General features: G+C 34.2%; 1 protein-coding gene across 1 annotated transcript; it reads right to left on the bottom strand.

Annotated features, from left to right (window-relative positions):
* Positions 1-8,524: 8,524 nt before the first annotated feature.
* LOC123722739 (cytochrome P450 307a1-like) lies at positions 8,525-16,633 on the bottom strand. The gene is made up of 2 exons (XM_045685291.1): positions 16,170-16,633; positions 8,525-9,838 (listed from the first exon to the last, which is right to left on the bottom strand). The coding sequence occupies exons 1-2, from the start codon at positions 16,543-16,545 to the stop codon at positions 8,598-8,600; spliced, it is 1,617 nt and encodes a 538-aa protein (XP_045541247.1). The 5' UTR covers positions 16,546-16,633; the 3' UTR covers positions 8,525-8,597.
* Between the last annotated feature and the right edge of the window lie 655 nt (positions 16,634-17,288).

Below are 17,288 nucleotides of genomic sequence, written 5' to 3'. Positions count from 1 at the left end.
GTGAATTACTTGTATTTTTTTTAAATATATTATTGAATAAAAGTTTCTTTTTTTTTAAATTAACTACTTCTTCATCCATTATCGTCATGTCATCCATCTACGATTGAGAGCGTCGGTGGCTCAGAGGTTAAGCACTTGATTTGCAATCTGCATGTCCTGGGTTCGAATCCCGCCATGTACGAATGTTTTTCGATTTACATATGTACATTTATCTAACGTTCTTACGTTGAAGGAAAACACCGTGATGCAAATATCTGAGAAGAAATTCAATGATATGTGTGAAGTCAACTAGCACTTGACTGTGGTTGACTATGACCTAGTCACACCTAAATTAGGGTAGGCTTCGAACCCCTCGGAGACTTATAGTGAGTTAATATTAAATAATAAAAATTAAAAGAAAAACACCTTTTAAAAAAAACAACCTTTTATTATATTCTTGTGAATCCAAAGATTCAAACGAGACCAAATTCGACGAAATTGTGTCATTTGCGAAGTACCTATGACCTTCCAGTTCCATCATCAGATCATCACCATATCATCATAATTGTATTATCACATAATTTACACATGTATACAAAATTTCAACTCAATCAGTAACTGGGAAGTGGATCTTTAATTTGCGAGTTTTGTTAACAAACATCGGGATAAGTGAAACTAAATAAAAGCTTATAAAATTGGACTATGGTATTTTTTCTGTGAGTAAAGCTGGGTATCCCACGAACCTCTTGTGCTCCGCGCTCTTGCAACAGCTCTGTATAGTAGATACGTTTGCAAACTTGGAGCGCGTACAGTGCGCGCTCCGCGCTGAGTGCTGATTGACATAGTTTCTTAAACATATGTCGGTCAACTTAAACATCATCCTGGCCTCGTCAGAAGACGGGTAAGCCATGATAGTGATTATCTGACCGACATTATACCCGAATACCTTAAAATAATTAAGTCTAAACCGTTCGTTCCGAGCACACTCCAAAACAACATGCTGGATTCACTACCCCACAGTCTCTGCAATTAGGTGATTAAACTTTTTTCATGAGAAATCCGAACTTGTTGCCGGGAATGTGTCCGGAGAGTAATCTCATCGCCATCTTTATGTTGCTGTATCGCCAATGTTGACATTTGGATGCTGTCTACCCACGGGCGTAAGGAGATTTGTGGTTGGATCGTCTTGTACCAAATCACGCATGTTCTCGATCTGGCGTCGAAATACTCCTGCCAAGCGCACTTACACATTTCTTTTAAATTTTTTACTTTCTCTGTATAAAATGGTAATATGTGAAAAGGGAGTCCATCGGTAATGGCTCCATTGTAATTTTATCTTTTTATTGGAACCAAGTTCCTTATCGCGCGTTGTGACAGGGGACTAGACGGAAAAAATTCTTACGAAAAGTTGTCACGACACTTTTTGCTATTGTAAGTATGTTAACGACGAATGAGCGCTACTTCACCATGGCAACCACGTGACAATATATAACGAAAATTCATAGAAATAAAATGTACTTCTTGTGAAGACTTAAGTTTTTTATTCATAGAATAAACATTGGTTCCTTCACTAATTAATCGAAAGGAACTTCGTTCCATCCGGGTGTCCCTTGACACCTCTCAAGTTTTTTTAACCTAAGAATCGACTCTAATATACTGTAGGCAATCGGTGTGCCTCGCTTAAGCGAGGTACAGCGAGCCAGGTGTTGTAGCGAACTTTTAGAGTCTGTTAAAATAACAAATTTGTCAGAACTAATCGACGTGATATATGCCAGAGCTTCTGCAATTGTGATTAGCTCTGCAATCATTATGCAGATGTCGGAGTCGATCCTAAGAAAAGAATGGTAATCATCCATAAACACTATAGTGAATTTTATTATCTCGTGAACTCATATTTTTTACAATATATACAGCAGTAGACAAAGCGTGTAATGGAAAATTTCGCAATATAAAACTGACCTTACTCACATTAAAGTGCAACATATATTTGTAATATATAAATAAATATATTGATGTATATGTATGAGGTTTGCAGATAGATATAACATTCAAGGGTACCGGTGTCCTTGGCGATTACAACCAGTATTAAATAAAGCCATGTATACACGGACGCATGAAATACAATTTCAAAATTAAGACTGTATCTATAATAAGGGATTATAGTTTTTAGATATCTTGCCTGCTCTTAACTTTACACGCATAAGGAATAATACTGAGATCGAAAAACTGGTGGCCGAGCCCAACATCATTGGCGAGATAAAAGCGCAACGACTCCGCTAACTCGGCCACTTAGAAAGAATGGATGATGTTCGTGGTGTCAAACGTGCATTCATGGGACGACCGAGTGGTCGGCGTCCAGTTGGTCGTCCCAGGTATCGATAAATCGATGAGGTAGATAGGGATCTTCGGGACCTACAGGTCGGAGACTGGGTCGGGACGGCGCGGGATCGGAGAAACTGGAGACTTTTGTTGCCGGAGACCAAGGCCCACTTGGGTTACTGCGTTACCCTAATTAGTTTTTTTTTTCTTAACTTTACGCGAGAAGCTGCGCAGATTATTATTTTAGGTGTGCTGGGGCGTAGGGAATACATCCGTCCATCTTTCATCCACTCATTGGCCAATCAGTCTAGTCTAGTTCTACATCTATACCAATTTTCAGCGAGATCTGTTGAGTCGTTCCGGAGATATCTTCAATCAAACATCTATCCATCCAAACGCATTTATAATATTAGTAAGATTAAGGGATAGAAACACGAGTATAGATTTCAGTGTGTATTACCCTTAGCTTGTGTGACGTTTGCAAGAGATAATGCGTGTTCGTCGCGTTTCTTTAAAATGACATTGAGGTAGGTCCGGAATTGAATAATGTATTAAGTCTGGACTTAGGCCATCTAATTCTGTATCCAGGCTTTCACATAGATAATAGAAAACAAGATAACTAGCTCTCGTCTGAGATTTTACTCGCGTGGTATTCCAAAACCAATCTATACGCTATTCTATGTTCTAAATTTTATCCAAATGCGTTCAGTCGTTCTAGTGCTACGAGGCATTTAAATATCTTGTGCGGCTCTTAAAATCGCGCGAGTCGCTGCGTAGTACCACAACTTCAGGTGAAGCGGGGCGAAGAGGGATGTGGGGGGAGGGTACTGCGCAGCGCATTGATGATCTAAGGCTGGAAAGATACGTGAAGATATTTTCGTATCTATATATATAGTCAGAAAGTCGTGTTAGTTACACTATTTATAACTCAAGAACGGCTGAATCGATTTGACTGAAAATTGGTGGGCAGGTAGCTTAGAACCAGGAAACGGACATAGGATAATTTTAACACCGTTTTCTATTTTTTATTCCGCGCGGACGGAGTCGCGGGTAAAAGCTAGTATATATATATATATATATATAAAAGAAAGTCGTGTTAGTTACACTATTTATAACTCAAGAACGGCTGAATCGATTTGACTGAAAATTGGTGGGCAGGTAGCTTAGAACCAGGAAACGGACATAGGATAATTTTAACACCGTTTTCTATTTTTTATTCCGCGCGGACGGAGTCGCGGGTAAAAGCTAGTATATATATATAAAAGAAAGTGGTGTTAGTTACACTATTTATAACTCAAGAACGGCTGAATCGATTGTACTGAAAATTGGTGGGCAGGTAGCTTAGAACCAGGAAACGGACATAGGATAATTTTAACACCGTTTTCTATTTTTTATTCCGCGCGGACGGAGTCGCGGGTAAAAGCTAGTTTATAATATTAGTAAGTTAGGTGAAAGCTTTAGTGCTGATCATCTTACCACAGAACTATATTTCTAATATATAGATCTAATAGTTAGGTCCAGGCTTTAGTGCTGGTATGGGTCATCTTATAGACCTTAAGTCCGCATGAAATTTTACTCATTTTTGGTTACACAAAATAACTTTGTATAATTGTTTAAATCGCGTAAAACTTTCAATTGAATAAGTCTAAATTTAAATACACAAATGACAACGAAGACTTTCGCCATTGGTTAAGAATTACTGTCACCATAGTAACCATTTTTGCTGCTATTGGCTTGCAATTTTTGTCCCTTTCTCGCATGACAATTTTTTCAATTTACTCACCCCCCAAAGTTTAATGTCGTGAAAATATATAGCCTAAAGCATCATAAGTATAGGGCTTTTTATTAAAAAAATAATTTTTCAAAAATATGCCAAACATTTTTTGTTTGCCTTGAGGAGGCATTTACAGTTTCACCGGGCTTGAGGTGTCCGGGCGCAGATGGCGCTTAGCCTAAACCTAGAGTAACTAGGCTCGAAGGCTCCTTCAGGAGCCACGGCTCAGGCTGTTTCTTCGTTATTATTACCGGATTGGGAGGTCATCGAGCTCTTAGATCGCTTCGGTGGATGCTCCATGGAGTGACTATGCTCAAGGGCCCTCGAGAGTGGACCTCGGCTTAGGCTGTCACTCATATATGCCTAAGAGCAAAGAGGTTAAAATATAATAAGTAGTTATAAAGTGGACATATGGCCATATTTACCCTCAGACAGTATTTCATCTAATCAATTCTAGCGCTTCCTGAGAATAAATAGTCGAAATATTAATATAATTATTTACAAAACTGATTAACAAAGCCTCAATTATTATATCTGAAATACATTATTTGGATAGAATGTAACATGTTTTGAAGAAATCGATCATTCCTTTATGTAACTAGTATGTTCATGATACATGTATGTATTTTATTATTATTATTCAACAACAGAGGCAGATTTTAAAAATATTTCATCAATACAGCGACATGAGTCGACATGCTAAACTTGACAACTGGGATAGAACCAGTACTGGGATAGAATCAGTACTGAGATAGAACCAGCGAATAAGTTTAGTTTACGATGTCCGGTCTTTATGATCTGAAATGTCTTTCACAAAACAGATTGTATTAAATTTATTAGAAATTAATATAAATTAAGGTTTCGATGCTTGAAATCCTCAGATGGATGAACATGAAAGAAGCGAGAGTGCCAAAACCACTAATATATCTGTACCTCTGATAGTCTTGATGTTTGTATGTTTATGCAATGGAACCTCAAAGTTATATAACAAAAAACAACAGAAATATAAACGGAAACACTTCCGACAAATGATCATGAATTATTCAATGGTCACCTTTCTGACATCTGGTTAGATTTTTTTATTATCTTTTGCCCGCGACTTTTTCGTTACTTAATATGTGGGTGTGGTCGTCCATTAAAACCACGTAGGTTTTTGGCAATTTTTGGAGCGAAGTTCCTTATCGCGCGTTGTGAAAGGGGGCTAGACGGAAAAAATTCTTACGAAAAGTTGTCACGACACTTTTTGCTATAGTAAGTATGTAAACGACGAATGAGCGCTACTTCACCATGGCAACGACGTGACAATATATAACGAAAATTCATAGAAATAAAATGTACTTCTTGTGAAAACTTAAGTTTTTTATGCATAGAATAAACATTGGTTCCTTCACTAATTAATAGAAAGGAACTTCGTTCCATCCGGGTGTCCCAACACACCTCTCAAGTTTTTTTTTAACCGTCATACCCACACTGGTATACGTGGTGAGATTACCTTACCACATACCCCAAGTCACGTGTATTTTTGAACAATATATTATGTTTAAATTGAACGTGATCTATCAATAAAAAATATACGCGCTATCATCCCTTCCCCCTTTCGATTCCACGTGAATAAAGAATTTTTTTCATGTCAAAAGGAGTAAATGGCCATCTGGATTCGCCGAAATAGCGAGGCGACCGTTATCCATATCCGTAAATGCAATTGCGTTGCCTACCTTTAATCAACGGAGAAGGGGACGCACAGAAAGAGGATATTTCTGCTTCCAATGCGGGACGACTCTTCCGCCAAATCCAGTTCCATCACGGTGGGAAGGGAAAGAGGATTAAATTTAGAACTCAGCCTACGAGTCCAATACCATAGCCTACGCGTTATTCCTAACATCAACAAATACGAATTACGAATATTATAAATGCGAAAGTTTGGACGTATGGATGGATATTCATCATGGATGGATCCATGGTCCAGAACCGCTAAACGGATCTTGATGTAATTTGTCACAGATGTAGAAAATAGTCTGGAAGAATACATAGGATACTAATTAAGGTTTTTTTTTTATTTCACACGGACGGAGTTGCGGTCGACATTTAGTACATATGTTAGTTACACTATTTATAACTCAAGATAGGTCGAACTGATTTAGCTGAAAATTGATGGGGAGGTAGTTTAGAACTAGGAGACGGACATAGGAACTTTTTTTTGTGCATTTTTTTATTCCGTTATATAGTATAACTAGCTTTTACCCGCGACTCCGTCTATAACTTATACATAAATCAAGTACATCTCCTAGAGTGTCGCCAGCAGACGATATAGGTTAGATTTGGGGGTTAGGTTGTACAGCTATTCTATTTTTTGCTTGTCAAGGGGAGAGTGACAGTTGCCCCCCCTAACAACGTCCAAGTGCACATCAAACTTTATTCGGATCACTGAATTATAACTCAATTAGTTACCTGCCAATGCGTTCTTTCAGGATGTAACAAATTTCAGTGAGAACCGTGCAGCTGTTCTAGAGACACCTTCTAAAAATATCCATCCATACATCCAAACATTCGCATCTATATATATAAAAGAAAGTCGTGTTAGTTTCACTATTTATAACTCAAGAACGGCTGAATCGATTTGACTGAAAATTGGTGGGCAAGTAGCTTAGAACCAGGAAACGGATATAGAATTTTTACCCCGTTTTCTATTTTTTATTCCGCGCGGACAGAGTCGCGGGTAAAAGCTATTTATAATAATACTAGCTTTATATATATATATATATATATATATATATATATATATATATATATATATATATAAAAGCTAGTATTCATTTTATTTAATTATAATATTAAATATTTTATGTATATTACTTGTACACACACGATGTTTCACATCTGCCAGGCGTCCTATGACGGGTCACATTTTTTTTTAAACATATATTTATTTTTTTCTGATCCCTTGGGTTTACTGTAGGGTTTTAGGATTATCCATTCATTACGGGACACCTGTATTAGTTGAATAAAAAATGTTGTAAGTAAAGGTGAGTCCCCATTATCGTACCATTTCTTTAATTATCGTATCTCTTATTTAAAAAATGGAGATAAGTTATATTTAAATTCTGGGTAAGTAATTAATTTAAAATGAAAATTGAAGTTGTTAAAAAAGCTGCCATGTTTTCCCGCTTTTTTTGTACCTGTCAAAATAAATTAGCAAGAAAGAAAAGACGAAACATCAATTGCAAAATTTATAATTTAAACATTCTACCAATCACAATGATTCTATGTACTAACTACTTACATAAAAAAATATAACTGATAAATGTAGAGCGTCCGAACAAAAACTCATTGGTTACATTTTGATTTTTTTTTATATTGTCAAGTAATTTGTGAAGCATGAATTTTATTTTCACACTTTTCTCACAAAAAACAATAAACAAAAAAAAACAATCAGTTTTTGTTCCGAAGCTCATCAAATATCGAAATAAACGCTAATACAAAAATGCATCTTTTACGAACATATAGAGCTACTTTGACATAATTAAAAATACTACTACCACAGATTAAAAAAAGAAAAATTACAAATGTATTTTATAAAGAAAAATATAAATTCGAAATGTAATAATTATGCCATTTGTCGAATACTTTTAAATATAAAAAAAAACATAAAAAAGTTAATTTTGAATATTTCATAATTTTAACAATTTAGTTTTGGTATTTAGACAGATATAAATGCTGTTATTAAAAAATAGATATGAATTATTAAACATATATTAATATAGATATAAAGTATTAGAAACTTTATAGAAATGCTAATTTATTTCATCGCATTAATTAATTTTATAAATAAAGAACTTTTAATGATTTTTTAAAGTATTTTTAATCTGTCTTAAATATTTGTCTTATACAGATAAAATAATGACATAAAAATCCATGCCAGCATGGTAAAGAAAATAAAGAAAAAACTAACTCGAAATCCACTAAACAAAAAGCAGTCGTTTAAAATTTATAAATTATTTTTTTTTAATCTTTCCATCTATTTTATTTCTGTTGCGCACCCGAATTGTTGATAGCCGAAAAACTATAAAAAAAATCGTTTATTACGATTAATAAATAATTTGAGCGATACTCTATGGCCATACGGTTTTATTATCTGTCAATTTAAGAATAAAAACTAATTAAAAAAAATCATAACATTCCTAAAAATAACAAATGATAAATTTTCACTAAAATTGATTTAATTTTTATATTTAATTTAAAAATAATTAAAAAGATTCACAATTATTACAAAATCGATTAAAAAAAAAAAAGATAATTCACTAATTTCATTTCACATCGGGTGGGACATATTCGACAAAAAAAATCGATAAAAAAAATCCCGTAATGGCCATCCAGAGTGATTATATACAAAAAATATAGACAGACAAACTAATCTGACCCGGTGCTACCGGCACTCAATTTCTTATCTAAGTAGTCGATATTTTCTGGCAGAACTAAGCGAGAGCGCGTCTCACCGGACCAGTGAAGTTTATCTGTAGTTTTAAGTCTAATGTTTTCGTGGTAAAAGGTACAGGTTGAAAGTTTCTTTAGGTAATGCGACGCACGCCGGCCTTTGTTTTAGATCTTCTATATTTTCAGCTCTTATATCAAATTCCTGAATAATATTTGCGAACATAACGAAACTCATCGTCGTAACTAAAGTCTGTCCGATGCAAGTTCTTTTCCCGATACTGAATGGCAAGAAATGTGGAATATTTTTTCGGACATTAACAACTTCTTTCTCAGTATCTGATGTCTTGTTTATCGGAGTAGATCTTTCGCTGTCGGACTCCATTCCAGAATCGCATAACGAATTTCGTCGTACACGGATTTTGTTGCGTTCCAAAAATCTATTAGGATCAAATTTCTCAGGTTCATCCCAATATTTCTCTGATGTGTTCAATTCGTAATTATTTATAAATACGACAGTACCTTTTTCGATGCCGTAACCAGCGATTACAGCCGGTTCAGTTGCCACATGTGGTACAATTGGTGATGATGCATATCTAAGAGATTCCAGTATTGTCGCTTCAGTATAAGGAAGGTTGATTTTATCCGAAAGAGTGACAGCTCGTTTTCCTTTAGTTATACCATCGATTTCAGCTTTAATCTTCTTACCAACATCAGCATCTCTTGCAACAGCTGCTAAACACAACATGACAAGATTACCAACAGAAGAATGGCCACCTAAGAAATCTTCTAACATGAAAATAATAGTATTTCTATCAACATTAGGATCATCATGTAACACTCTTAGAAGACCATCTAGAAAATCTTTTTCAGGTCCTTCTGTATCTAGATTAATCTCTCTTTGATCAACAATTCTAGATAGTATAAAAGATCGAATATCTTGTGACCAGTTGGATAATTTTTCCATATGCTTCTTGTAGAACGGAGCCAACCATGGTAAGAAGTCGACAGCGTAACCTTGATTAATCTCCCAGAATATTTCATCGAAATGGTCTACGATTTTTTTAAATTCCACATCTGTTTCTGAATCAAAACGTACGCTACACATATAATTGGAAAACATGTTCATTGCGCTCATCATCAGTAAAGGTTTTATATTAATACTGCTTTCTGTATTCCTGGTAATATGTTTCAATGTTTGTAACAATTCAATTGATTCAAATGTAGCCACAGATCCGATGCGTGAGAAATTATCTGTGTGTTGTTTAGGACCGCAATGGCGACGTGCAAGATTACGTCTTCGCAGTTGAAGATTTGACCAATCGCAGAGGGCTAATGCTGTGGACAAAAAAAAAGATAGCTTAAGAAAAAGATAATGTAAAAAAAGACTGAGTAGTCTGAATAAATAATTTTATTAATATACTAGCTGTGGCCCGCGACTCCGTCCGCGCGCAGTTAAAAAAAACTTAATAGGGTTATGAAAAATAGATGTTGGCCGATTCTCAGACCTACTGAATATGCTCACAAAATTTCATGAGAATCGGTCAAGCCGTTTCGGAGGAGTACGGGAACGAAAACTGTGACACGAGAATTTTATATATTAGATACCAATATTTTAAAGAAGAAAAGATTTGTTTGTTTGTTTGTATTGAATATACTCAGAAACTACCGAAACGATATGAAAAATTCTTTCACTATTAAAAAGCTACACTATACCCGGGTGACATAAGCTATGTTTATTACTAGAATTTTAAACCGCGCGGACGAAATCGCGGGAAACTTTTCTAACTAATTAAAAAATCTTACTAATATTACAAATGCGATTTTTTTTTGTGACTTAGTAGTCACTGTTTGCCTTGAAGAGGCATTTACAGTTTCACCGGGCTTGAGGTGGCCGGGCGCAGGTGGCGCTTAGCCTAAACCTCGTTTAAGAGTAACAAGGCTCGAGGGCTCCCTCAGGAGCCTCGGCTCGGGCTGTTACTTCGTTATAATTACCGGATTGGGAGGTCACCGAGCTCTTAGGTCGCTTCGGTGGACACTCCATGGAGTGACTGGGCGCAAAGGCCCCCGAGAGGGGACCTCGGCTTGATCGGTTGCTATAATTTTATTGCAAAATTATAAATGCGAATGTTTGGATGGATGTATGGATGTTTGTTTGAAGTTATCTCCAGAACGGCTCAACGGATTTCGATAAAATTTGGCACAGATGTAGAACATAGTTTGAAAGAACACATAGGCTACTCATTAAGTTTTTTTTTTTAATTCCACACGGACAGAGTCGCGTGAGACAGCGAATTAAAACCGAAAAACTCGACGTATGCCTATGAAATACAAATCGAATGACACTTCACTTGTTCAGTCGTTTAAAAACAAAATATTACCCTTCGATTTAGTCGGGTAATTATAGTCTTGTTAAATCTATGGTGTTTATTTATATCTAGTATAGCAACATTGAACGTGTCTAAGCAAAAAAGTCTACCATCTTTGCCTAAGATTCTCAAACTACAAGCCGACTATATGCCTTCAACTGAACAGACGGACTCACTCATAGACCCCTTTTAAAATGTTACTCGTTACTTTATTTATTACTAGCTTTTACCCGCGACTCCGTCCGCGCGGAATAAAAAATAGAAAACGGGTTAAAAATTATCCTATGTCCGTTTCCTGGTTCTAAGCTACCTGTCCACCAATTTTCAGTCTAATCGATTCAGCCGTTCTTGAGTTATAAATAGTGTAACTAACACGACTTTCTTTTATATATATAGATTATTATATTACTTCAACTGGTGAATCCTAAACTTTATTTCCGCCATCTACCAAATCGGACTTACAATGGATTACAACGGGTCTGGAATACTTTAGAAACCATCAAATTAAAATAAATAAATATACACAAAAAACCTTAATTAGTAGCCCACATGTTCTTCCAGCCATGTTACCTCTGTGCTGAATTTCATCAAGATCCGTTGAGCCGTTCTGGAGATACGTATCAACAAACATCCATCCAAACATTCGTATTTATAATTAGTAAAATAAGGGTTTTTGTCAGAACAAATGTTTTCAAGAACAGCCAAATGTACTGACTAGACTAGGTCTGCAATTTACGAATCACTGGTCTAAGCTCGGAGCAAAAAATAAGAAATCACGCTCGGATAATTTCAACGTGATGCAACTCGTGTAAGAAGCAAATAAAATTCAAAATGCATCGTGTAATGATGCGGTAAGGCAATCAGTGCGTGAAGGAAAAAGTACATACCACGGCCGAGGGAAATGTTACGTTTATTTATGGCTTAATAATACAAGGTTAAAAACTCTTTGGACGAAAAAAAAGTAAATTTGCTCCATGGTATCATAGATAAAAAACTTGAGAGGTGTGTTGGGACACCCGGATGGAACGAAGTTCCTTTCGATTAATTAGTGAAGGAACCAATGTTTATTCTATGAATAAAAAACTTAAGTCTTCACAAGAAGTACATTTTATTTCTATGAATTTTCGTTATATATTGTCACGTCGTTGCCATGGTGAAGTAGCGCTCATTCGTCGTTAACATACTTACTATAGCAAAAAGTGTCGTGACAACTTTTCCTAAGAATTTTTTCCGTCTAGCCCCCTTTCACAACGCGCGATAAGGAACTTCGTTCCAAAAGCAAAGATTTTAATGATATGACGTGACTTATGGAGGGAAAGTTTTGGCGGGAAGTTGAAGTGTCAAATATAGACGAACTGTAGTTGTTAAAATGTTAAAAGTGTCGGCAGCTTTTAATTTATTAACTACTAGTTTTTGCCCGTGACTCCGCGCGGAATTAAAATAAAAAACCTAATAAGTAGCCTATGTGTTGTTCCAGACTATGTTCTACATCTGTGAAAAATTTCATCAAGATCCGTAGAGCCGTTCCGGAGATACCTTCAAACAACAATCCATCCATCCATCTAAATATTCTCCATTTATAATATTAGTAAAAGTAAGTGTTATATGAAGGCCTCGCTTTAAACGTAAATACGCTTATAAATGTTGTTAAAATTTATACGAACGTGTTTATTCTATGGCGAGCATAGATTTATAAACTGCTAGCTTTTGCAGACGAAATCCGTTCTAAATTAACAAAAAAAAAAACGAATTTGTTTTCTTCCCTACTATGTTCTACATCTGTGATCGAGATCTGTTAACCGTTTTAGAGAAGCGTAGTAACAAATATCCATCCAAAGTATACTATTTATAATATTGACATAGTATGATTTTTTATACTTATTAATATGTACATGCCTGTTGCTTTTTATATAGTTTTTGTTTTTTTCCTCCTTTCAGCATGTTTGTTTTTTTTTACATTATTATTGCTTACTTTCTAATTATTGTTTGCTTTCTGAATGGATTAAATGAGTTTATTATTATTAAGTATGAGTTTATGTTTCATATCGTTGTTTTTGGCCTTTTTTAAATTAACGAAAGCATTTAAATCGCTTTCTAACATCTTATACACATCTATTACAAATGATCAATTTAAATCGTAGAAAAAAATTGTTCTAACCTAGTTTTAAAATATCAATGGTTATAAAAATGAAATAATAATTATAAATCTAACAGTGACACGCATAATTTTCCTGCGTATTAAAAAAAAACTATGTCAAAAAAAATTTTCGATGTTACCTCGTGGTTGGTGTACTATTACATGCTGACAATGTAAATAGGAAGAAGTTAATGCGTACTAAATATCGTATTTCACATAATTAGAACAAATCGATATTAGTAGGCATTTATTTGTAACTAGCTGTCGGCCATTACATCGAACGCGTGTAAAAAAAAGTAGTCTATGGTTTATCACAGAATAAAATAATTCATTCATTCTGGACTTCCGTGACAACAGATATCCGTCCAAATAAAAAAACTTTATGAAACTTTTATACAATAAATTTTATTGTCTCTATGTGTAATGTAAAAAATTGCATATTTCGCGAAAATAAATCGAAAAATAAATTTTTAGAATTTCTGTTTGTCCTCAAATCCGAAATGGCTGGAATGATTTTCAAGGTAACTGAAGGTAGCTAATGTACAACGTAGTAATTTGGGCTAATGTTTTCCTTCACGCTGACGACGTCGCGAGCAACGGTAATCTTACTAATATTATAAATGCGAATATTTAGATGTATGCTTGTTACAAGATATCTGCAGGACTCAAGGGAACTCGATGAAATTTTGTACAGATGTAAAACATAGTCTGGAAGAACACATAGTCTACTAACTAAATTTTTAACTCCCCGCGGACGGAGTCGTGAGTCACAGCTAGTATTAAATATTAAACCTTTAAGTTATTACCAACCTTATTTACTTTGATTCCAACAAAAAAAACAATTCAAGGTTAAAATATGCTGATGTTAGTTAGGCATAGTTTTGTTATTTAGTATTAGGTTACGTGAAATGTCGCCTGATGCAATTAAAAGGCGCCAGTGCGTTTTTATTTTTACTATCGTTGCAACAGTGTTAAATTACGATGTACTCCAAATCATGAGCGATAGCGGATTTAAATTGCAAGTATGTTTGTCGAAACAAACATAAAAAAATTATTAAATTTTAAATTGATAACTAGCAAAAGGCCTGGACTTTGTGACCGCAGTTTTATTATAAAAAAGTCATGTCATGTGTTTCGAGTCTATTTTCTGTACCAAATTTCAATAAGATGTGATGTTCCGTTGCGTATCCCACAAGAACCGTACACATTTCTAGGATCATAAGTAGCCTATGTGTTCTTCCAGACTGTGTTCTACATCTATACCAAATTCAACTAGTTCTATGCAGCAGTTCTAGAGATACCTTCTAACAAACGTCCATCTATACATCAAAACATTCGCATTTATAATATTAGTAAGAAATAAGATGATAATTGTGAAATTTTACTTATATTATAAATGCGAATGTTTGTATGTATGGATGGATGTTTGGTAAAAAGTATCTCCAGAAAGGCTGCATAGATCTCGCTGGAATTTAGCATAGATGTATCGTCCGCGCGGAATTAAAAAAAACTTTATAGGTGTGTTCTTCCAGACTATTTCAACATTTGTGTCAAATTTTATGAAGATCCGTTGAGCCGTTACTGAGATACTTTATAACAACCATCCATCCATCCATTCTTCATCCATCCATCAAAATGTTTACATTTACAATATTAGTAAGATAAAATTAATGCTCGTTATATTTGTGATAAACCAATGGAATTTAATATTTTACCTTTTCTATAAATGTTATTAGAAGGTGCGAGAATCTTGTGTCTCCGTTCCCTCTTATGAATTAAACCAAACTTGTTATATCTTAATGTATTTAGGTGTCTTGGTTTACAAGGGTGTCCTAACTTATTAGGTCATGCACAGGATATGTGTCACAGGATTGGTCTAGATCTTTACCATACATATAGGTCACGTATGACAAAGTATGACTAATGATATATGTTAATTCATGTTTTTTTTTCTTTGGAGTATTTCTGTTTACTTACATTTTTAAAATATTTGATATTTTGCTTGCATTGAATAGGCTCAGAAACCGAACCGATTTGAAAAGATCTTTATTAAGATATAAAGAGGCTGTATTTTTTTTAATTCCATATGGACTAAGTCGCGCGTTACTGTTTGTAATAAAAAAGTACGTAAAACATAATATGAAAATTGTTTTAAAAGATGTAAAATTAATTTATATGTCGTCATATTAATGAATTACAAAACTAGGGAATAAGTTTAATTGTTAATTATTTAAAAAAAAATCAAGTAAGACACCATATTCTGGTAAAATTTACTAAAATACTAAATATTTTATTTATTAGACTTAATTTAAATTTAATTTACATGTTACACGTTTATTTTTTAATTAAAAAAATATTTTTAGGTTATAAATAAATGTATAGTTGAAAACTTATATCGCAGAAAATTATAAAAAACTTAGGAACTTTCGCAATAGAGAACTTTTTTATCTATACCATAACAATGAAAATATGCATAGATTATATCAAAGACGAAGGTTGCGTGTTGCATTCTGCCATAGGTTTATTGTGGACTTGGGCCCTGTGGCGTGTGTTGTCTTGACATTGAAAATTAAAAAAATAAAACGTCCTATGACGTTTATTAACGGTGAAAAGTTAAAGAGAAATTTTGTTTATTATTTAAATAAACGACAATCTATAGGTGTTTTTAAATATTTTGTGATTTTATAATTGTTTAAGTGAATGAATGAAATTTATGTCTAAAATGGTGAGTAATAAATTCATTTTTTATTCCGAAGCAGTTTTTTATAAGGAAATATTTTTTGTGTGACTTGAGCTTAAATTTAAAAAACTTAACTTGACTTTTTCAGTAAAATATATAGAAATTGAGATATAATTCCTATTATATATAGAAATGTGTATATAAAAATAATTAAATCCCCAGTTATTGTTAATAAAAATTGTTCCTGTTTTCGCGTAACCTTTTTCGTTTTCAAATTCTTCAACTCTAATATTATATTAATTAAGATAAGATTAGAAAAAAAGTAAATTTAACAAAAGTCGAATAACAAATTTTTCGTAACTTTTCGAACAGACTTATGACAGAAGAAATTTTGAAAATGATAAAAAAATAAACATCTTGGCTGAAAAAAAAAATCCAAGCAACGAGAAATATTAAAATTGAAATATATATAAAAAAACTTACAATTATTTCTGTCACCGGCGAATAGCTTGTGGAACCTCAAGAAGTCTGGTCTGCCTCCGAAGAATTTTCCGTTCTGATTCAACACCTCTCTAATCAATTCCAGATTATTAACGACCAAACACTGGCTACTTCCTAATTTTATACTGAAGATATCGCCATATTTCTTCGCCAGATCAGTGAAAGACTGGAAAGGGGATTCTCTTTTTCCTAATAGATGTAAACTGCCGATTACAGGCAAAGGTACTGGCCCTGGTGCTTGCTTAAACTCTGTCATTTCTATACAACCTTCTTTGAACGTTTTCAACGTTTTATTTTTTCGGGTGAAGATTTTATAAGCCACTAGGGCGATGACAATGATGATCAATAGCGCACTCATAATGATTTTTTTATTTTCCTAAAAAAGAAATTTTTTATCGAGTGGCCACACTGTTTGACAGGAGTTTTGGCGGGAACCAGGAGCGTTCGCCGGCCGGTACTGCGTCAGCTGGGATCGCGGTAGCCATTTTATACGGCAGCCATTTGCATTTTAGGACTGCGCCCCGTTTTATACTTGTACAAGTAGATATGACTAAAATAAACCTTATACTATTGTAATAAGGTTTATTTATGTGAAATATTTAATTTTGTCGTCTTATTTCGTATGATCAAATATTTCGGTTGTCGAAGTTGTTTTCGATTTGAAAAACGAATCAAACAAACAAATGAATAAATGAACCTAATACTGTTTAAAGTGATTTTTTTTAAATGTTAAAGCGATAAAGTTTAGGTATTCTATGGCTTTAATTATGGAATGAAACTGTTGCGCCGAAGTAACGTTCTTGAAACTTCTAGAGTGTACTGTTGTTTTCCACAAGCGAACTTTTTTTGCTATCTAAATTTATCATAAAGATTACGCAGGATAATTATATGCTTTTGAGTCGTTCCGGAGATAACTTCAAATCCATCCATCCATCCATCCATCTAATCATTCTCATCTATCTTCTATATATATAAAAGAAAGTCGTGTTAGTTACACTATTTTAAACTCAAGAACGGCTGAATCGATTTGACTGAAAATTGATGGGGAGGTAGCTTAGAACCAGGAAACGGACATAGGATAATTTTTACCCCGTTTTCTAT

Source organism: Papilio machaon, chromosome 29 (genome assembly GCF_912999745.1).
Source record: "Papilio machaon chromosome 29, ilPapMach1.1, whole genome shotgun sequence".
NCBI lineage: Eukaryota > Metazoa > Arthropoda > Insecta > Lepidoptera > Papilionidae > Papilio > Papilio machaon.
The sequence above is the reverse complement of the archived record's forward strand: the minus strand, read 5'-3'. Positions and strand labels throughout refer to the sequence as shown.